Genomic DNA, 22,113 nt, shown 5'->3' with positions numbered 1-22,113 from the left:
ACGAAGCATCGTTACCCATCGCTCCACAAAAGCCACAGCCCTTGCAGAGCAAGGGGAACCACTACTTCAAGGTCTCAGAGCAAGTGACGTCACCGATTGAAACGCCACTAGCGCGCACCGCTAACTAGCTAGCCATTTCACATCCGTTACACTCACTCCCCTTTTGACCTCCTCCTTTTTCCGCAGCAACCAGTGATCCGGGTCAACAGCATCAATGTAACAGTATAAACAGTATAACTTCAGAATAACCGTCCCCTCGCCCATACCCGGGCGCGAACCAGGGACCCTCTGCACACATCAACAAAAGTCACCCCTCGGAAGCATCGTTACCCATCGCTCCACAAAAGCCCCTTACAGAGCAAGGGGAACCACTACTTCAAGGTCTCAGAGCAAGTTACATCACCGATTGAAATGCCACTAGCGCGCACCGCTAACTAGCTAGCCATTTCACATCCGTTACATTATCATCAACCATCAGCACCGGCCTGTACCCTAAATGCCCTAAGCTCTCTCCTGGCCCCTTACACTAAGTCTGAATATGTCCTGTTAGGTGACATAAACTGAGACTTGCTTATATTACCTGACCAAGTCCTAAAGCAATGGAACTCCCTAAATCTTTCTCAGATTATTATCAATCCCACAAGGTTTGACTCCAAACACCCAGAAAACGCTACTCCCTTTGATGGTATCCTCACAAATAATCCTAATAGGTATCAGTCTGGTGTTTTCTGTAATGACCTTAGTGATCATTGTTTTACAGCCTGTGTTCATAATGGCTGCTCAGCGAAACGACCTGTCCTGATTTGTCATTGGCGCTTGCTAAAAAACTTTAATGAGAAAGCCTTCCTTCATGACCTGGCCTCTGTAAATTGGTATAGAATCACCTTGATCCCCTCTTTCGAATACTCGCTGACCTTCTTTTTTGATATTTTCAGTGGTATTGTTAACAAACATTGCCCCATAAATAACATTTGAATTAAAAACAGGTTCTGCCCCTGGTTCGACCGTGATCTGGCAAAGTTACTTCACCTCAAGAATTACATTTGGGGAAAGGCTGACTGGCTCTCGTTCAGGTAAATTAGAAATAAGTGCACTCAGGCACTCATACTTTAAGGAGCAGTTCTTTCTCTGTGGGTCTAACCCCAGGAAGTTTTGGAAAATGGTTAAATACCTGAAGAATAAACCCTTCTCCTCACAGCTGCCCATGTCCCTTAATGTTGATTATGTGGTTGTTAATGACAAGGGGCACATGGCTGAGCTCTTAAATCACCACTTCAGGATTCCTATTTGACTCAGCCATGCCTCCTTGCTTGTCCAACATTTCCTAATCTCCCTATTTTTCCCCTGCCCTGCTACAAAGTTTCCCTGTAGGCGGTCAATGAGTCTGAGGACCTCCTTAAACTTGACCCCCAAAAAACATCTGGGTCAGGTGGTTTAGACCCTTTCTTCTTTAAGGTTGCTGCCCCTATCATCAGCAAGCATATCTCTGACCTTTTTAACCTGTATCTCCTCTCTTGGGAGGTTCCCATTGCTTGAACGGCAGCCACGATGTATCCTTTATTTGACGGGGGAGATCAAGCTCATCCTAATTTCTGGTGTATAGATCAATTTCTATTTTGCCCTGTTTGGAAAAAACTGTGAAAAAAACTGTTGGAAAAAATCAACTGACTGGCTTTCTTGAGGTCTATAGTATTCTCTCTGGTATGCAATCTGGTTTCCGCTCAGGTTATGGATGTTTGACTGTAACTTTAAAGGTCCTAAATGAAGTCACCATTGCCCTTGATTCTAAGCAATGTTGTGCTGCTAGTTTTATTGACTTGGCCAAAGCTTTTGATACAGTAGACCATTCCATTCTTGTGGGCCGGATAAGGAGTATTGGTGTCTCTGAGGGGTCTTTAGCCTGGTTTGCCAGCTACCTCTCTCAAAGAGTGCAGTGTATAAAGTCAGAAAATCTGCTGTCTCAGCCACTGCCTGTCACCAAGGGAGTACATCAAGGCTCGATCCTAGGCCCCACGCTCTTCTCAATTTACATCAACAACATAGCTGAGGCAGTAGGAAGCTCTCTCATCCATTTATATTCAGATGACACAGTCTTATACTCAGCTGGCCCCTAACCGGATTTTGTGTTAAATGCTCCACAACAAAGCTTTCTTAGTGTCCAACAAGCTTTCTCTACCCTTAATCTTGTTCTGAACACCTCCAAAACAAAGGTAATGTGGTTTGGTAAAAAGAATGCCCCTCTCCTCACCGGTGGGATTGCTACCTCTGAGGTTTTAGAGCTAGAGGTAGTCACATCACACAAGTACTTGGGAGTAGGCTAAGGTTTACAGAGATGTAATTTATAGATCGACAGGTAAGAGTGCAGTCCAGCGACTAGACGTTCTTTACCATTCGACTATCAGATTTGCCACCAATGCTCCTTATAGGACACATCACTGCACTCTATACTCCTCTGTAAACTGGTCATCTCTGTGTACCCGTCACAAGACCCACAGGTTGATGCTTATTTATAAAACCCTCTTAGGCCTCACTCCCCCCTATCTGAGATACCTACTGCAGCCCTCATCCTCCACATGCAATACAAGTTCTGCCAGTCACATTCTGTTAAAGGTCCCCAAAGCACACAACACATATCCCTGGGTCGCTCCTCTTTTCAGTTCGCTGCAGCTAGCGACTGGAACGAGCTGCAACAAACACTCAAACCGGACAGTTTTATCCCCATCTCTTCATTCAAAGACTCAATCATGGACACTCTTACTGACAATTGTGGCTGCTTCACGTGATATATTGTTTTCTCTATCTTTTTGCCCTTTGTGCTGTTGTCTGTGCCCAATAATCTTTGTACCATGATTTGTGCTGCTACCATGTTGTGCTGCTGCCAAGTTATGTTGCTGCCATGCTGTGCTGTCATGTGTTGCTGCCATTCTATGTTGTCATCTTAGGGCTCTCTTTATGTAGTGCTGTGGTGTCTCTCTTGTCAGGATGTGTGTTTTGTCCAATATTTTTATTTTATTTTAACAGTTTTTGACCCCAAAACACACAAAACATTACACATCTCTTGCAAAACCAAACACTTAATTCAAAACTATTTGAACTCTTCTCAAAATTGTGTTTTTACATCAAAACTCTACACACAAACCATCAAGTGATTAGCTCTTATACACACCAACTACACACGGATGTGACAAATGTAAAACACTACTATCTTGTGTCTTTTGCATGTTCAGTGTGCTTTGGAGTCCACGGAAGTTTGTCATGGCACTCACGTACATGTATGCATATTCAGTATATGTTTACACTATAAACAAAAATGCATGCGGGGAGAAAATGTGATGTATATCTTTCTCAAAACATTGTATTTTCCTCCGGATTTCGGGATGAACAGTAACAGACAAAATAAATACAGTAGAAGATAAACAAATAGGCTTGTCCTACCTCTTCCTCCTCCTTGTCCTCGTCCCCCTCATACTCTCACTCCTCTTCCTCTAACTCTCTCTCCAAAATTGGCCTCCATTGTTGTCCTAACCAAGAAAGCCAACCTGAAGCCTATTTATAGTGCTCAAGCTCTGATTTCTAAGTGAAGAAAATAGCTATAAGTGTTTTCACACATGAGCACTGAGTGTAGGCAATCGGTAAATGAGTGTGGCATTTGGAATAGCAGTTTCCCAAAACGAAACGAAAGACCTGTTAGTTTTGAATTATGTGTCTAATGTAGAGAACTGTGTATAGTGTTTTTCAAAAATAGCAGAGATCAATGAGAGCAGTATCTACTATTAATATATCACAAGGTTCGTGAGGAGTGTCAGAAAAAAAGAGACTGTTAGTTACTTGATGAAGAATATTTTAAGAACGTTTTCTAGTTTCTCTCTGACATCAGAAAAAGCATTATTCACACCTCCAAAGTACCAAAGAGGGCAGATAACGATGCTGGGTAAGTCTGAAGAGACACTGGGACTGGAGAGGGACTGTTAACTCTTGAGAGAGAGTGTGAGAGAGTGAGAGAATGAGAGAGAGAGAGCAGATAATTTACACAATGTTTTTGTGATATTTTTTTTTGTATTAATGTCAGAAAACATGAATACTGATATGGAGAATAAAGTATAATTGACTAAATGCATACAGTTGAAGTCGGGAGTTTACAAACACCTTAACCAAATACATTTAAACTCATTTACATTTTTTTTTTTACAATTCCTGACATTTAATCCTCGTAAAAATTCCCTGTCTTAGGTCAGTTAGGATCACCACTTTATTTTAAGAATGTGAAATGTCAGAATAATAGTAGAGAGAATGATTTCTTTCAGCTTTTATTTATTTCATCACATTCCCAGTGGTTCCGAAGTTTACAAACACTCAATTAGTATTTGGTAGCATTGCCTTTAAATTGTTTAACTTGGGTCAAATGTTTTGGTGAATTTTGGCCCATTCCTCCTGACTGAGTCAGATTTATAGGCCTCCTTGCTCGCACACGCTTTTTCAGTTCTGCCCACACATTTTCTATAGGATTGAGGTCAGGGCTTTGTGATGGCCACTCCAATACCTTGACTTTGTTGTCCTTAAGCCATTTTGCCACAACTTTGGAAGTATGCTTGGGGTCATTGTCCATTTGCGACCAAGATTTAACTTCCTGACTGATGTCTTGATGTTGCTTCAATATATCAACAATTTTCCTTCCTCATGACGCCATCTATTCTACTTAACATGGAGCCTTCTCTTCTCTCTTTGTTTCTGAGCTATGGGAGCTAAGGATTGACCAACCATGATATCAAAATTGTTTTAACCATGTTATGAGGCTATACAGTGTTTGTTTACATTTACAATGTTTAGCTTATATTTTGGGGTCTCGTGGAGTGTGACAGTTGAACTAAGCATATGCAATGCTGTCAAGGCAAAGGGTGGCAACTTTGAAGAACCTCAAATATAAAATACATTTTGATTTGTTTAACACTTTTTTTGGTTACTACATGATTCCATGTGTGTTATTTCATAGTTTAAGTCACAACTATTCTACAATGTAGAAAATAGTAAAAAATAAAGAAATTAGGTGTCCAAACGTTTGACTGGTACTGTATATTTATATCCTCCTTCTAGGCGGACCCAACATCCTAACAGACAACACATCTCTGTTGCTTGTCAGGAACTTAATTGGATCCTCTCACTAGTGCAGTCATGGCCCTGCCTGATGCTAGAACCTTTGTGGGCTTGGAAGAGTGTGTGTGTGTGTAATAGGACTGTTCCTTCTCACGTCATCAGACCTGACCTCAAGCCGAATTCCTCACTCCTCCATGGCTGTCCTACCTTACCAGTGACTGAAACCAAACTGTTGCCCTTTGCCTCCCTCCTTAGGAGCCATACATTTAACAATACCATATTTTTTTTTACAGAGTGTAAACTTTGTGCACTCCCCCTTCCTCACTCAGTAACTTTCCATACACCTAGTTTTTATCCACCCTCCATTGACCCCAACCGATACATTCCTTATACATGTACAGTAATTGATATGTTCTAGTATGGTAACATGAATAAGTATATTTCAAGCTGGAAGCCAACATAGGCCGACATAGATTTCTGAAAATGAAACATTCCATTTCAAGGATAAATAATAATACAACTTATTGAAATGAACAAACAATCTTTTTTATTATTGTGAGCGAACCAGGTCCTTTGAGGTTGCTCTAAAGCGGAAAGGTGGAATAAACTAATCAGGAGCAGGTTTCCTTAAAATTGAACAAATTTCTCTACGGAGATCATTTTTTCCTCTTAAAACAATCCAACACAATCAAGGATGATCTCCCAAGGAAAACACAAATCTTCTTCTTTACAATGACAAGGAACATAAAGAGTATCTTTAAATTAGAACAGAAATTACCACCTATACGATTAGTCCGTGAAAAGGTCCCTTCGGTTGGTGGTCCGGATCTGTGATTGCTGGTCACAATAGGTAGTTTGTACCCTTCTTAGCCCTTCCCAAAGGTCCATCGTCTTCCCTCTTCTGGTTCTCTCCTCTCCTCTCTGCTGGTTCCCTCCTCTCTGCTGGTTCCCTCCTCTCTGCTGGTTCCCTCCTCTCCTCTCCGCTCTGCTGGTTCCCTCCTCTCTGCTGGTTCCCACCTCACCTCTTCTCTTCTCTCCGCTGGTTCCCTCCTCTCCTCTCCTCTCTGCTGGTTCCCACCTCACCTCTCCTCTCTGATGGTTCCCTCTTCTCTCCTCTCTGCTGGTTCCCTCCTCTCTCTTGTAGGGGAAATAGAATAGCTCATTAATACCGTCAGCTGCGCTTAATTGCCTCTGATCACCTTGACTCACATGTCGGGCTGGGCAACTGTCCATGGGAGCAGCCTGCCCTCTGGTGGTCCTTCCACATTATTGAGAAAAGATATCAACACAGCAGTAGTTTCGTTTAGACTTCATCAAAGAGAGAATAGATCAATATGAATGTGATTAAAACCTATACTAACATAAAGATTCAATCACTTCAAAAACAATTGTACATACCAGACTAAAAGAGAATTTACCATCATTCTAATATGGGGAACTCTGTAGTTTAATCTAGAGGCAAAATAAATCTTGTGGTTTACACAGCACAGCAGAATTATTTTGGTTCCCAACCCATATCCCATGATAGAGATGTTTAGTGAACGTGGTTTGGACTCTGTGAAGGAGGGTCATTGTGTCAGAGATGCTGAAGAAGGTCAGAATACCTACCTTGTGAACCAGGTTCACTCCTACACTGGAGGACTGAGGGCCTGATACTTTAGTCTCAACATTATTGTGTCTGAAACTATTATCATTACTTGAGCACTCTAAACTCCAAGACTTGTCATTGTATCCGAATCTGGAATCATTAACCATCCATATTCTACTTGTACTCCACCTCCCAGTTACAGCGTCCAGACAGACCCTCTCTACAAAGGACCTGCCACCAACCAGTGAATCTGTCTGGATGGTCAGGATTTGGATCGTTAACAGCATTAACAACTGTCACCTTTCTGTTTCCCTCAGACATAGAGAGGGATTTCTGTGCTGTATTTGGGTCCAGTGTGAGCTGACAGGAATCTGGGAGAAGAACAGAGCAGAGACCAATGAGGGGAGTTAGAACAGTAAGTTAAGGCACATACTGTACTGTATCTACCCTGTCTTTGATTACAGCAGAGCAGAGATCAATGTGAGCAGTATCTACTATTAATATATCACAAGGTTTGTGAGTAGTGTCAGAAAAAAGAGACAGTTACTTGGTGAAGAAACTCACATTGTAAGAAACGTTCTCTAGTCTTGGGCTCTGGAGGCAGTAAAACATCCACTGAATTCACTACAAACACACAGACATTTACGGAGAGAGAGAATATTATCAGCATAACATATTGCACATGTATAAAGTGATGACTATAGGACCTCTGATTGGTCTTAATTAGATGTTCTTACACTATGTATTGTGTTAGTATTATTTTCAACTCACCTGTGGTGGAGATCTTGGTCCATTCTCCTTTAAGGAAGTCTTCCAGTTTCTCTCTGACATCAGAAACAGCCGTTTTCACATCTCCAAAGTACTGAAGAGGATGAATAACGATGCTGGGTAAGTCTGAAGAGACACTGGGACTGGAGAGAGACTGATAACTCTGTAGAGAGACAGAGAGAGAGTGAGAGTGAGAGAGAGTGAGAGAGAGCGAAAGAAGAGTGAGAAAGAGAGCAGATGACTGTATTTTGTGATCATATGTTATTTTATAGATGTCAGAAAACATGAATACTGATATAAAGAATATAGAAAAATTGACAAAATCTACAGTTTCACAATAAGTTAATTTATGTATCACCTGTATCAAGGCAGTTTAGTTACCTGGAGGAAATGGATGTGATCCTCTGTGTGTGAGAGCTGCTCCAGCTCAGCGTTTCTCCTCCTCAGCTCAGCTATCTCCTGCTCCAGTTGCTCCAGGAGTCCATCAGCTTGACTCACTTGAGCCTTCTCCTGGTCTCTGATCAACTCCTTCAACTCAGAGCGCCTTCTCTCAATGGAGTGGATCAGCTCAGTAAAGATCCTATCACTGTCCTCCACTGCTGCCTGTGCAGAGTGCTGTTCAGACACAAAGAGAGAAGAGAAGGTAAAAGTGGGGAATCCCTGTTCTTTGCATACAATGCAAATAGTCTGGGTAGGCATTTGAATAGCTATTCAGGAGTCTTATGGCTTGGGGGTAGAAGCTGTTAAGAAGCCTTTTGGACCTAGACTTGGTGCTCCGGTACAACTTGCCGTGTAGTAGCAGAGAGACCAGTCTATGACGGGTGGCTTCAGACTTTGACCATTTTTTATGCCTTCCTCAGACACCGCCTGGTATAGAGGTCCTGGATGGCAGGAAGCTTGGCCCCAGTGATGTGCTGGGCCGTACGCACCCTCTGTAGTGCCTTGCGGTCGGAGGCCGAGCATGCAGCCCGTTCTCCGGCCCTTTTTTCCACCTCATCTTCACGCAAATCCTAGGAGATCAAGGCATGTTCCCGAGAAAGCAGTATATCGAAAGCAGTATATCGTTCGCGTTGGCCTCGTCAGACTCGTTGAAGGAAACAAAGTCGCAATAATCGCAGTCCTGATGTCCAGAAGTTCTTTCAGGTCATAAGAGACGGTAGCGTCAACATTATGTATAAAATAAGTACCAAAATAGGTTACAAACAACGCAAATAAACAAACAAAAAAAACATAATCGGTTGGCACCCTCTTATATATCTGAATGTGGTAATCCAATCTGACCTTTACCAGAATTAAAAGCAGTTTTTGCATTTTTCTAATTTCAAAGTTAGTGATTAGGATAGTTTTGATCCCGAAAATGTTACTCATCTCTGTTTCCCTATGACAGTGTAGAAGTAGTACCATAACCAGTCCAGGAAACTGGCCCATAAAACAGGTAGACAGAGATCTGATCATGGAATCAAAAAATAAATAATAGCACTACAGAATCCAGATTATAATCCAGATTTTTATTTTTTAAACTGGTCCCTGGTCAATAATACTTACCTTGAGAGACTCCACAGCCTGTTGGAGCTCCTTCAGCTCCTTCTCTCTCTCCTGGATTCTCTGCTGTAGCTTCTGCTGACTCATCACCAGCTGACTCTATGGAGAAACACTGTTCATTGAGCTATCAAGGTTTATTTGTCCAGTAGTGCAATAATATAGTATTATGATTTAGTAAGAATTATATTGTAATAGAAGCCCCTTTGCAAAATTATACATCTATGATTTTAGTGGAAATATTATGTTTGTTTACAGTACTCATATCATATAGCTTAATCTGAATTTTGGACTCTTAAGAAAATGATGGTGTATAACAACAGAAAATTACGATACATTTAGAGATGATTTTTCATGAAACTAATTATACATGTTTATATATATATATCTATATATATCTTTATATTCAAACAGATTTCCTACTGTATATTTCATTATTTGTTCATCAGAGTCACCAACAAGTTATTCTGGTCTAACCTGTTTCTCGGTCCTCTCCGCTGCAGCTGACACTGTATCATGGCCTTTATGATCATCCACCATACACAGATAACAGATACAATTCTGATCGGTACGACAGTAAATCTTCAGCAGTTCGTCATGACGGGAGCAGATGTTCTCCTGTAGCTGTGTGGAGGCTTTGACCAGCTTGTGCTTCTTTAGTGCAGGGACACTATAGTGAGGCTGGAGGTGAGTCTTGCAGGAAGACACCAGACACACTAGACAGGACATGAGGGCTTTCTGCTTTCTGGTCCCAGTGCAGAAATCACACGCCACATCTCCAGGTCCAGCATAGCACCGATCAGGGGGAGCAGCCTGAAGTCCTGTCTTCTTCAGTTTCTCCACCACTTCAGTCAATATGGTGTTTTTCATCAGAGCAGGCCTTGGAGTGAAGGTCTGTCTGCACTGAGGACAGCTGTAGACCCCCTTCAGATCATCCTGATCCCAGCAGCCCTCAATACAGCTCCTACAGTAACTGTGTCCACAGGGAATAGCTACCGGCTCCTTCAGTAGATCCAGACAGACAGAACAACAGAACTGGTCCTGGTCCAGCAGAACTGCCTGCTGAGCCATTTGGACTGTTGTTCACTTTCACACAGATAAAACACCGCGACTCAGATAAGTTTCGTTTTCTCAGAATAGAGTTTGTGGGAAGGGGAGGGACTTCCTGATTCTGCCAGGAGGTGGGGTTAGTTAGAGGGAGGGAGATCGAGAGGAATGTAGTCCAATGCAATAATGAATATCCTGTGTCTTAGGGTTGTTTAGGGGTCTAAGCTGCTTTGCAACATATACTTCTGCAGCATGGGTTGGAATCCAGCCCACTACTATTTCAACACTTTCCTCCAGAGCCATATATTTAGAGGTAACAATTCCTTTCCAACAGGGGAAGTTCCAGTAACATGCATTGTGATCCAGGACTAAACCCCTACAGCAGCCTATTCACATACTTTAACAAGCTTACTACATATTAGCCAGACATAAATGTATACTGGATATTGATGCGTAATGTAAAGTGAATAATGCATTGTATACTATTGTGGGTATGACTATTATGGGTAGCCAATGTACAATGAACCATTAAAAGGTACATTGTGTTCCTAGACCAAATGTATTATTTTTCTGATGTCTACATTAGAGTTCACTAGATAAACTAAAGGGTACTAATGCAGGATGAGAAATAATGAAAACCATCACTATTTCAATGTCCGTTTTCTGGAGTCGTTATTCAAAATGAGAGGCAAATAGAGCTGTCTATGAATGTAGCATGTTCCCTTCAAAAAGATACTACAGAATGTAAAAAGCGCTTTAAAAGGGTAATTCTATGTCCACATGCAAATAGCCCTTGATCTGATGAATGTGTCGTAGTAACAGGGAGAAGTTTATTGAGAGAGAACTTTTGTGCAGTGGCCACTGCCTGACCAATCACATTCTGTTTCAAATAGTACATCTAAGGAACCAGAACAGGACAAATGTAACGTCTTGCTAAGTTTATGTTGTTTGTATAAATGGCAGTAGTTTGTCCTCCTCCTCAGTTAACCCCTCCACACACACACACCAAAAACCCTAACCCCTGACCCTAATTGTAACCCTAACCCTAAACCTAAGCCCTAAGCCTAAAAAAGCCTTTATCCTTTTGGGGACCGGACTTCTGGTCCCCACAAGGATAGTAAAACCCAAACACACACACGCTCACACACACACTCTGCTGCTAAAAATAATTTTCTTTAGTTAGTCATGTCGTTTATTAGCATAAACACTCAAAAATGAAAATATAGAAAAATTGTTTATTGTTGGTGGTTTGCTGAGTGGCAAGAGGTAAATCAAGACATGTTTAATATTGTATTGTTTGTTACAGTATATCTCCATCTGCTGGACGGTTGATTGAGTAGTAAATCTGCAACATCAGAGTATATACAGTACATAGGCCTGGATAGATTTGAGAAAACTAAACTAAACTTATAATACAATTGATTGAAATGAACAAAGAATCTTTCTTTAAAACAAAAAGACAATACAGCAGTCGTTTTTTAGTTTAGACTTCATCAAAGTGAGAATACATCAATATGGATGTGATTTAAACCTAGACTAAATTAAAGATTAAATCAATCAAAATAAATTGTACATACCAAACTATAAGAGCATTAACCATCATTCTAATATGGGGAACTCTACAGTTTACACAGCACAGCAGACTCATTTTTGTACCCAACCCATATCCCAGGATAGAGGGGTTTAGTGAACGTGGTTTCGACTGTGTGGAGGAGGGTCATTGTGTCAGAGACGCTGTAGAAGGACAGAGTACCTGCCTTGTGATCCAGGTACACTCCTACTCTGGAGGACTGAGGGCCTGATACTTTAGTCTCAATATTATTGTGTCTGAAACGATAACCATTACTAGAGCACTCTAAACCCCAAGACTTGTCATTGTATCCGAATCTGGAATCATTAACCATCCGTATTCTACTTATGTCTTTATATGAGACTGCTGTAAAAACAGTCCCATGATGACCCTCCACCTCCCAGTAACAGCGTCCAGACAGACCCTCTCTACAAAGGACCTGCCACCAATCAGTGAATCTGTCTGGATGGTCAGGATTCGGATCGTTAACAGCATTAACAACTGTCACCTTTCTGTTTCCCTCAGACAGAGAGAGGGATTTCTGTGCTGTGTTTGGGTCCAGTGTGAGCTGACAGGAATCTGGGAGAAGAGCAGAGCAGAGACCAATGAGGGGAGTTAGAACAGTAAGTTAAGGCACATACTGTACTGTATCTACCCTGTCTTTGATTACAGCAGAGCAGAACAGCAGAGCAGAGATCAACGAGAGCTGTATCTACGATTGAAATATCACAATGTTTGTGAGGAGTGTCAGAAAAAAAGAGACTTGATGAAGAAACTTACATTGTAAGAAGTGTTCTCTGTTCTTGGGCTCTGGAGACAGTACTTCATTCACTGAATTCACTACAAAGATACAAAATATTATCAACATATCGTGTTGTACATGGTCTGAAGTAGGTGTTCTTATGTATTGTGTTAGTATTACTTTAAACCCACCTATGGTGGAGATCTTGATCCATTCTCCTTTAAGGAAGTCTTCTAGTTTCTCTCTGACATCAGAAACAGCCATTTTCATATCTCCAAGGAACTGAGGACGTTTATCAATGCTGGGTGAGTCTGAAGAGACACTGGGACTGGAGAGAGACAGATAACTCTGGAGAGAAAGAGAGAGCGAGAGAGAGAGAATAATTGAAAACATGTTTTTTTTGTTCTCTAATATTTTTATTAATAACAGATGTCAGCAATCATGACTGCAAATATACAGAATTAAATATAATAGACAAAATGTATAGTTTCACAACAAGTTTATTTCTGTATCACCTGTTTCAAGGAAGTTTAGGTACCTGGAGGAAATGGATGTGATCCTCTGTGTGTGAGAGCTGCTCCAGCTCAGCGTTTCTCCTCCTCAGCTCAGTTATCTCCTGCTCCAGATGCTCCAGGAGTCCATCAGCTTGACTCACTTGAGCCTTCTCCTGGTCTCTGATCAGCTCCTTCACCTCAGAGCACCTTCTCTCAATGGAGTGGATCAGCTCAGTAAAGATCCTATCACTGTCCTCCACTGCTGCCTGTGCAGAGTGCTGTTCAGACACAAAGAGAGAAGAGAAGGCTCCATATTAAGTCAAATACTTTTTCCCCAGGCCATTTTATTACAGAGGAATAAGGTTCTACCTAGAAGCCTTTTCATCTGAATAAGCTTTCTCACTGATGGTATCAGTCTAGCCACCCCAATGAAACCCAGGAACAAGTAGAATAAACAACAATCAAAATCATAGGTACAACCAACTGTAAGTGAACTAATGCAAAGAACAGAGATTCCCAATTACCCACAACCCAACCCTCCAGCAAAATGTACAACCTAGAAGTTAAAGGGTTCTAGGTAGAAACCTTCATAGAGGCCCACATAAATACTATTCACTGATTGTACAAAACATTAAGAACACCTTAATATTGTGTTGCACTTGACACCCCCCCCCCCCCCCCTCCCCCTTGCCCTCTGAACAGCCTTGAAACATGGACACTACAAGCTGTCGAAAGACTTCCACAGGGATGTGACCCTTGTTGTCTCCAATGCTTCCCACAGTTGGCTGCATATCTTTTGGGTGGTAGACCTTTCTTGATACACACAGGAAACTGTTGAGCATGAAACACCCAGCAGCGTTGCAGTTCGTGACAAAAACCAGTGCACCTACATACAACCATACCCCGATCAAAGGCACTTCAATCTGTTGTCTTTCCCATTCACCTTATGAATGACACACACACACACACACACACACACACACACACACACACACACACACACACACACACACACACACACACACACACACACACACTCCATGTCTCAATTGTCTCAAGGTTTAAAAATCCTTCTTTAACCTGTCTCCTCCCCTTCATCTACACTGACTGAAGTGGATTTCACAAGTGACATCAATGAGGGATCATAGCTTTCACCTGGATTCACCTGGTCAGTCTATATAATGGAAAGAGCAGGCATCCTTAATGTTTTGTACACTAAGTGTATATTACCTCAGTTACCTCAAGTACCTCATACCCCTGCACATTGACTGGGTACCAGTATTCCTTGTAATAGCCTCATTATTGTTATTTAATTGTGTTACTATATACTTTTTTTTTTTAATAGTACAGTTTTCTTACTTTTTAACTCTGCATTTTTGGGAAAGTGTTTGTAGGTAAGAATTTCACTATGAAGTCTGCAAATGGTGCATCTCCAGTCCTCTGGGCCAAGTTTTTAAAAAGTTATCTGATCGGATTTCGGAAATCGGATAGGATTAAATGTTAGAATTGTGTTTTTCAACATTTACAATTTATATTCTGATCTTCTGGATAGGGATTCTAATTTGGTAATCCAATCTGACCTTTAATCAGGATTAAAAGTAGTTTTAGCATTTTTCTAATCTCAAAAATAGTGATTAGGATGGTTTTAATGCTGATAATCAGGATGATCTTAATCCCACTGGAAACGGTGGATTCAGGGTGGATTTAGAAAGGTAAAAGGCACGACAACGAATACATGTCAATGTAACTAAGGGGAGGAGGTTTAAAAAAACGAAAAACAAAGGTTCATTATGTTAAATTGACCGCAGTCTAGTTTCTTCGTCAATTGTTATATGTCCCTCTTTAATCTAGGTACCTTTATGCATTTAGTTTACTCATCTCTGTGTCCCTATGACAGCGTAGAAGTAGTACCATAACCAGTCCAGGAAACTGGCCCAAGAAACAGGTAGAGAGATCTGATCATGAATTGCAACAAAAAGAATAATGATCCAGATTGAATTTTTGGAAAAACTGGCCCCTGGTCAATAATACTTACCTTGAGAGACTCCACAGCCTGTTGGAGCTCCTTCAGCTCCTTCTCTCTCTCCTGGATTCTCTGCTGGAGATTCTGTTGACTCATCACCAGCTGACTCTATGGAGAAACACTGTTCATTGAGCTATCAATATTTATTTGTCCAGTAGTGCAATAGTATAGTATTATGATATAGGGCCATAGAGAGTAGAATTTAAATTGTAATAGAAGTCCCACTGCAAAATTATTTATCTATGTTGTTAGTTGAATTATTATGTTTCTTTACAGTACTCATATCATATAGTTTAAACAGAACTTTGGACTCAAAAGAAAATGATGGTGTGTGACAACAGCTAATGGTGATACATTTAGACAATGTTTTTCATGTAACTAATTATATGTGTTTATCTCATATTCAAACAGCTTTCCTGCTGTATATTTAATTATTTGTTTATCAGAGTCACCAACAAGTTATTCTGGTCTAACCTGTTTCTCGGTCCTCTCTGCTGCAGCTGACACTGTATCATGGCCTTTATGATCATCCACCATACACAGATAACAGATACAATTCTGATCGGTACGACAGTAAATCTTCAGCAGTTCGTCATGATGAGAGCAGATGTTCTCCTGTAGCTGTGTGGAGGCTTTGACCAGCTTGTGCTTCTTTAGTCCAGGGACACTATAGTGAGGCTGGAGGTGAGTCTCGCAGGAAGACACCAGACACACCAGACAGGACATGAGGGCTTTCTGCTTTCTGGTCCCAGTGCAGAAATCACACGCCACATCTCCAGGTCCAGCATAGCACAGATCAGGGGGAGCAGCCTGAAGTCCTGTCTTCTTCAGTTTCTCCACCACTTCAGCCAACATGTTATTTTTTCTCAGAGCAGGCCTTGGAGTGAAGGTCTGTCTGCACTGAGGACAGCTGTAGATCCCCTTCAGATCATCCTGATCCCAGCAGCCCTCAATACAGCTCCTACAGTAACTGTGTCCACAGGGAATAGTGACTGGCTCCTTCAGTAGATCCAGACAGACAGAACAAGAGAACTGGTCCTGGTCCAGCAGAACTGCCTGCTGAGCCATTTGGACGGTTGTTGCTCACTTTCACACGGACAAACGGCACCGAGATTCAGATAAGTTTTGTTTCCCCAGAAGAAAGTTCGTGGGAGGGGGAGGGACTTCCTGGTTCTGCCAGAAGGTGGGGTTAGTTAGCGGGAGGGAGATAGAGGAATGTCGTCCGATGCAATAATGAATATCCTGTTGTCTCGGCTGGTTTACAGGTCTACGCTGCTTTGTGACATATACTTCTGCAGCCTGGGTTGGAATCCAGCCCACTGCTATTTCAACACACTTTCCTCCAGAGCCATATGTTTAGAGAGGTAACAATTATTCTCAGGGGTTGCTCCAGTAACATGCATTGTGATCCTGGACTAAACATGAGGGCTTTCTGGTCGAAGCCTGAAGTCCTGTTTACTACATATTATCCAGATATAAATGTATACTGGATATTGAAACATAATGTAAAGTGAAGGATTGATATAACTCTGTGTCCAGAATTCATTGTATACTATTATGGGTATGAATATAATGGGTAGTCAATGTACAATGAACCATTAAAAGGTACATTGTGTTCCTAGACCAAATGTGTTATTTTTCTGATGGCTACATTAGAGTTCACTAGATAAACTAAAGGGTACTAATGCAGGATGAGAAATAATGAAAACCGTCACTATTTCAATGTCCGTTTTCTGGAGTCGTTATTCAAAATGAGAGGCAAATAGAGCTGTCTATGAATGTAGCATGTTTCTATACCTTTTCAAAAATACTGCGATTGTAAGAAGGGACAGATTAGATGCTATTTTGAGCTATTTAAGAGTTTAGTTCAATGTCCACATGCAAATATCCTTTGATATGATGAATCGTTGTGCTTTGGCCATAGCCTGACCAATCACATTCTCTCTTAAATGGTACAGCTATGGAAACAGAACAGGACAAATGCCAAGTCTTATAAAAGACTCGGACCATGTTGTATAGTTGTTTGTATAAAGTGCAGTAGACTGTCTTTCTCGGTTAACTTTAAAATAAAGGATTTCAAAGAATGAATCCAAAGTGAAGTCTTCTAGCTCGCTTATATTTTACTTAATGATCATGAATAAAATAAAATGGAGTAAACATTCACCTAGTGTCAGGGTAGACACGGCCCCCCTGACACACACACACACACACACACACACACACCTCACTACACATGCAACCCACTCGCAGGAACACACACACGCATACACACTGCTGCTAAATATAAGGTTATTTAATTGCATTGTCACTCATGTAGTTTAGAACATAAAACTTAAGGACAAAAATACAGAAATCTAGTTTATTTTGGTGGTTTACTGAGAGGCAGAGGTACTGTCAATCAAAAAACGTGGAATCATTTGATTTGATTTTGCCATATCACCATCTGCTGGGTAATTGATTGAGTAGTAATTGTTTAGCACCAGATTGATATACAATATATAGGCCTTAGATATATTTGAGGACATTCGACAGATTCAAATTCAAGGATCAATAGGTAAATAATAACACAACTCATTGAACAAGATACAATACAGCGGTTGTTATTCAGAATGTACATCAAAGTGATAATACATCAATGTGAATGTATAAGATTGAAACATGCACTACAATTAAGATGATATCACTCAGAACAACTGTTGTACATACCAGACTAACCATCCCTCTAATATGGGGAACTCTACAGTTTACACAGCTCAGCAGAATTGTTTACGTACCCAACCCATATCCCAGGATAGAGGGGTTTAGTGAACGTGGTTTCGACTGTGTGGAGGAGGGTCATTGTGTCAGAGACGCTGTAGAAGGACAGAATACCTGCCTTGTGATCCAGGTACACTCCTACTCTGGAGGACTGAGGGCCTGATACTTTAGTCTCAACATTATTGTGTCTGAAACTATAACCATTACCAGAGAACTCTAAACCCCAAGACTTGTCATTGTATCCAAATCTAGAGCCATTAACCTTCCCTACTCTACTTATGTCTTTATATGAGACTGCTATAAAAACAGTCCCAAGATGAAACTCCACCTCCCAGTAACAGCGTCCAGACAGACCCTCTCTACAAAGGACCTGCCACCAATCAGTGAATCTGTCTGGATGGTCAGGATTTGGATCATTAACCACATTAACAACTGTCACCTTTCTGTTTCCCTCAGACAGAGAGAGGAATTTAGGTGCTGTGTTTGGGTCCAGTGTGAGCTGACAGGAATCTGGGAGAAGAGCAGAGCAGAGACCAATGAGGGGAGTTAGAACAGTAAGTTAAGGCACATACTGTACTGTATCTACCCTGTCTTTGATTACAGCAGAGCAGAGATCAATGTGAGCAGTATCTACTATTAATATATCACAAGGTTTGTGAATAGTGTCAGAAAAAAGAGACAGTTACTTGGTGAAGAAACTCACATTGTAAGAAACATTCTCTAGTCTTGGGCTCTGGAGGCAGTAAGATATCCACAGAATTTACTACAGAAACAGACATTCACAGAGAGAGAGAGAATATTATCAGCATACCATATTGCACATGTATAAAGTGATGACTATAGGACCTCTGATTGGTCTTAATTAGATGTTCTTTCACTATGTATTGTGTTAGTATTATTTTCAACTCACCTGTGGTGGAGATCTTGGTCCATTCTCCTTTAAGGAAGTCTTCCAGTTTCTCTCTGACATCAGAAACAGCCGTATTCACATCTCCAAAGTACTGAAGGGGATGAATAACGATGCTGGGTAAGTCTGAAGAGACACTGGGACTGGAGAGAGACTGATAACTCTGGAGAGAGACAGAGATGAAGAGTGTGGGAGAGAGAGACAGAGCGAGAGTAGATAATTGACAATGTTTTTGTGGTCAAATATTTTATATTAATGTCAGGTAACGTGAATACTGATATGGAGAATAGAGTATAATTGACTAAATGTACAGTTTCACATGTACATTTCTGTATCACCTGTAACCAGGCAGTTTAGTTACCTGGAGGAAAGGGATGTGATCCTCTGTGTGAGAGAGCTGCTCGAGCTCAGCGTTTCTCCTCCTCAGCTCAGCTATCTCCTGCTCCAGTTGCTCCAGGAGTCCATCTGCTTGACTCACTTGAGCCTTCTCCTGGTCTCTGATCAACTCCTTCACCTCAGAGCACCTTCTCTCAATGGAGTGGATCAGCTCAGTAAAGATCCGATCACTGTCCTCCACTGCTGCCTGTGCAGAGTGCTGTTAGTACACAAGGAGAGAAGAGAAGGCTTCATGTTAAGTAGAATATATTTCTCTCTAAAACGTTTTTCTTTTCGCTGAGGATTAAGGTTCTACCTAGAGGCCTTTTCATCTGAAAAAGCTTTCTCACTGATGGTATCAGTCTAGCCACCCCAACGAAACTCAGAAACATAAACCCAGAAACAATACAAGTAGAATAAAATAACAATCAAAGTCATAGGTACAACCAACCATAAGTGAACTAATGCAAAGAACAGGGATTCACAATTACCCACAACCCTCCAGAAAAATGTCAAACGTAGAAGATAAGGGTTCTAGATAGAACCCTTCATAGAGGCCCACATAAAACAAATACTATTCACTGACTGTACAAAACATTAAGAACAACTTCCTAATATTATGTTGCAACCCCCTTTTGCCCTCAGAACAGCTTCAATTCGTCAGGGCATGTACACTGCAAGGTGTTGAAAGCATTGCACAGGGATGTTGGCCCATGTTGTCTCCAATGCTTCCCACAGTTGTGTCAATATGGCTGGATGTCCTTTGCGGTGGTGGACCATTCATGATACACACAGGAAACTGTTGAGCATGAAAAACCCAGCAGGGTTGCAATTCGTGACACAAACCGGTGCGCCTGGCACCTACTACCGTACCGCGTTCAAAGGCACTTAAATACTTTGTCTTGCCCAGTCACTCTGAATGGCACATATACACAATCCATGTCTCAATTTTCTCCACGCTTAAAAATCCATCTTTAACCTATTTCCTTCCCTTTTTCTACACTGACTGAAGTGGATTTAACCAAAAAATATATCCCGATCCAGATTAACATTTTGAAAAACTGGGCCCGGTTCAATAATATTTACCTTGAGAGACTCCACAGCCTGTTGGAGCTCCTTCAGCTCCTTCTCTCTCTCCTGGATTCTCTCCTGGAGCTTCTGCTGACTCATCCCCAGCTGACTCTATGGAGAAACACTGTTCATTGAGCTATCTAGGTTTATTTGTCCAGTAGTGCAATAGTATAGAATTACGATACAGGGCCCATAGTGGGTAGCAATTACATTTTATTAGAAGACCCTTTGCAAAGTTATGGATCTATGATAGTTTAATTATTATGCATTTGACAGTACTCATATCATAGTTTAAACTGAGTTTTGGACTCAAAAGAAAATGAGGATGTGTGACTACAGCAAAAATGGTGATACATTTAGAGAATCATGTAACTAATTAGAAATGTTTCTCATATTCAAACAGCTCTCCTGCTGTATATTTCATTATTTGTTTATCAGAATCACCAACAAGTTATTCTGGTCTAACCTGTTTCTCGGTCCTCTCCGCTGCAGCTGACACTGTATCATGGCCTTTATGATCATCCACCATACACAGATAACAGATACAATTCTGATCGGTACGACAGTAAATCTTCAGCAGTTCGTCATGACGGGAGCAGATGTTCTCCTGTAGCTGTGTGGAGGCTTTGACCAGCTTGTGCTTCTTTAGTCCTGGGACACTATAGTGAGGCTGGAGGTGAGTCTTGCAGGAAGACACCAGACACACCAGACAGGACATGAGGGCTTTCTGCTTTCTGGTCCCAGTGCAGAAATCACACGCCACATCTCCAGGTCCAGCATAGCACGGATCAAGGGGATCAGCCTGAAGTCCTGTCTTCTTCAGTTTCTCCACCACTTCAGTCAATATGATATTTTTTATCAGAGCAGGCCTTGGAGTGAAGGTCTGTCTGCACTGAGGACAGCTGTAGATCCCCTTCAGATCATCCTGATACCAGCAGCCCTCAATACAGCTCCTACAGTAACTGTGTCCACAAGGAATAGTGACTGGCTCCTTCAGTAGATCCAGACAGACAGAACAACAGAACTGGTCCTGGTCCAGCAGAATTCCCTGTTGAGCCATCTGGACGGTTGTTGCTCACTTTCACACGGACAAACACCGCGACTAATAAGTTTCGTTTCCTCAGAAGAGAGTTTGTGGGAAGGGGAGGGACTTCCTGGTTCTGCCAGGAGGTGGAGTTAGGGTTAATTCTCTTTCCATAACATTGACTGACCAGGTGAATCCAAGTGAGAGCTACGATCCCTTTTTGATCCCTTATTCACTTGTTAAATCCACTTTAATAAGTGTAAATGGGGGGGGGGGGTTAGACAGGTTAAAGAAGGATTTTAAAGCCTTGAGACAATTAAGGCTTGGATTGTGTATGTGTGCCATTCAAAGTGTGATTGGGCAAGACAAAAGTTAAGTGCCTTTGATCCGGGTATGGTAGTAGGTGCCAGGCGCACTGGTTTGAGTGTGTCAAGAACTGCAATGCTGCTGGGTTTTTTCACACTCATCTGTTTCCCGTGTGTATCAAGAATGGTCCACCACCCAAAAGGACATCCAGCCAACTTGACAACTGTGGGAAGCATTGTACTCAACATGGACCAGAATCTACAGTTGAAGTCGGAAGTTTACATACACCTTAGCCAAATACATTTAAACTCAGTTGTTTTCACAATTCCTGACATTTAATCCTAGTAAAAATTCCCTGTTTTAGGTCAGTTAGGATCACCACTTTTAGAACGAGGAGGAAGGGAAGCGCTACTAAGGTACACAATAGTACATTTTGGTAAATAGAAGGTGCTCTTTGGTAAAAGGGGTAAATTGGTCATCAAAATTGAAGGAGGACCAAGGCACTCTTCATATAATTAATTAAAATTAAAAAAAACGTTGTTTCTATTGAACATGCCATACTAATAAAGGCATTTGAATTAATTATATGAAGAATGCCTTGGTCCTCCTTTCTTTTTGAGGATCACCACTTTATTTTAAGAATGTGAAATAGTAGAATAATAGTAGAGAGAATAAATACTCAATTAGTATTTAGTAGCATTGCCTTTAAATAGTTTAACTTGGGTCAAACGTGTCAGGTAGCCTTCCACAAGCTTTCCACAATAAGTTAGGTGAATTTTGGCCCATTCCTGCTGACAGAGCTGGTGCAACT

At 41.3% G+C, this 22,113-nt stretch overlaps 3 protein-coding genes across 5 annotated transcripts; all 3 read right to left on the bottom strand.

Moving 5' to 3' along the window:
- Window positions 1-3,910: 3,910 nt before the first annotated feature.
- Window positions 3,911-11,209, bottom strand: LOC110489932 (E3 ubiquitin/ISG15 ligase TRIM25). Of its 3 annotated transcripts, none has more exons than XM_036944223.2 (7): window positions 9,464-11,209; window positions 8,993-9,088; window positions 7,829-8,062; window positions 7,451-7,610; window positions 7,244-7,303; window positions 6,980-7,050; window positions 5,616-6,228 (listed from the first exon to the last, which is right to left on the bottom strand). In XM_036944223.2, the coding sequence occupies exons 1-7, from the start codon at window positions 10,055-10,057 to the stop codon at window positions 5,881-5,883; spliced, it is 1,563 nt and encodes a 520-aa protein (XP_036800118.2). In that variant the 5' UTR covers window positions 10,058-11,209; the 3' UTR covers window positions 5,616-5,880. The 3 variants fall into 3 exon arrangements, with proteins under 3 accessions (XP_090055942.1, XP_036800118.2, XP_090055941.1); XM_090199815.1 differs by having other exon boundaries at window positions 7,244-7,294; XM_090199816.1 differs by lacking the exons at window positions 5,616-6,228; window positions 6,980-7,050; window positions 7,244-7,303; window positions 7,451-7,610 and adding an exon at window positions 3,911-3,974.
- Window positions 11,210-11,248: 39 nt separating this feature from the next.
- On the bottom strand, window positions 11,249-16,162 carry LOC149977431 (E3 ubiquitin-protein ligase TRIM16-like). Its single transcript, XM_021562947.3, has 6 exons — window positions 15,337-16,162; window positions 14,875-14,970; window positions 12,884-13,117; window positions 12,537-12,693; window positions 12,384-12,443; window positions 11,249-12,182 (listed from the first exon to the last, which is right to left on the bottom strand). Exons 1-6 carry the CDS (start codon window positions 15,928-15,930, stop codon window positions 11,653-11,655), a joined length of 1,671 nt encoding a protein of 556 aa, XP_021418622.3. The 5' UTR covers window positions 15,931-16,162; the 3' UTR covers window positions 11,249-11,652.
- A 1,284-nt stretch (window positions 16,163-17,446) lies between these two features.
- LOC110489931 (E3 ubiquitin-protein ligase TRIM16) lies at window positions 17,447-21,123 on the bottom strand. The gene is made up of 6 exons (XM_036944221.2): window positions 20,439-21,123; window positions 19,988-20,083; window positions 18,888-19,121; window positions 18,530-18,689; window positions 18,323-18,382; window positions 17,447-18,129 (listed from the first exon to the last, which is right to left on the bottom strand). The coding sequence occupies exons 1-6, from the start codon at window positions 21,030-21,032 to the stop codon at window positions 17,600-17,602; spliced, it is 1,674 nt and encodes a 557-aa protein (XP_036800116.2). The 5' UTR covers window positions 21,033-21,123; the 3' UTR covers window positions 17,447-17,599.
- Between the last annotated feature and the right edge of the window lie 990 nt (window positions 21,124-22,113).

This window comes from Oncorhynchus mykiss, chromosome 15, assembly GCF_057628025.1.
Source record: "Oncorhynchus mykiss isolate SJ-2025 chromosome 15, ASM5762802v1, whole genome shotgun sequence".
In the NCBI taxonomy this organism is placed as follows: Eukaryota; Metazoa; Chordata; class Actinopteri; order Salmoniformes; family Salmonidae; genus Oncorhynchus; species Oncorhynchus mykiss.
Note: the sequence above shows the minus strand (reverse complement) of the source record. Positions and strands in the feature narration are given on the sequence as shown.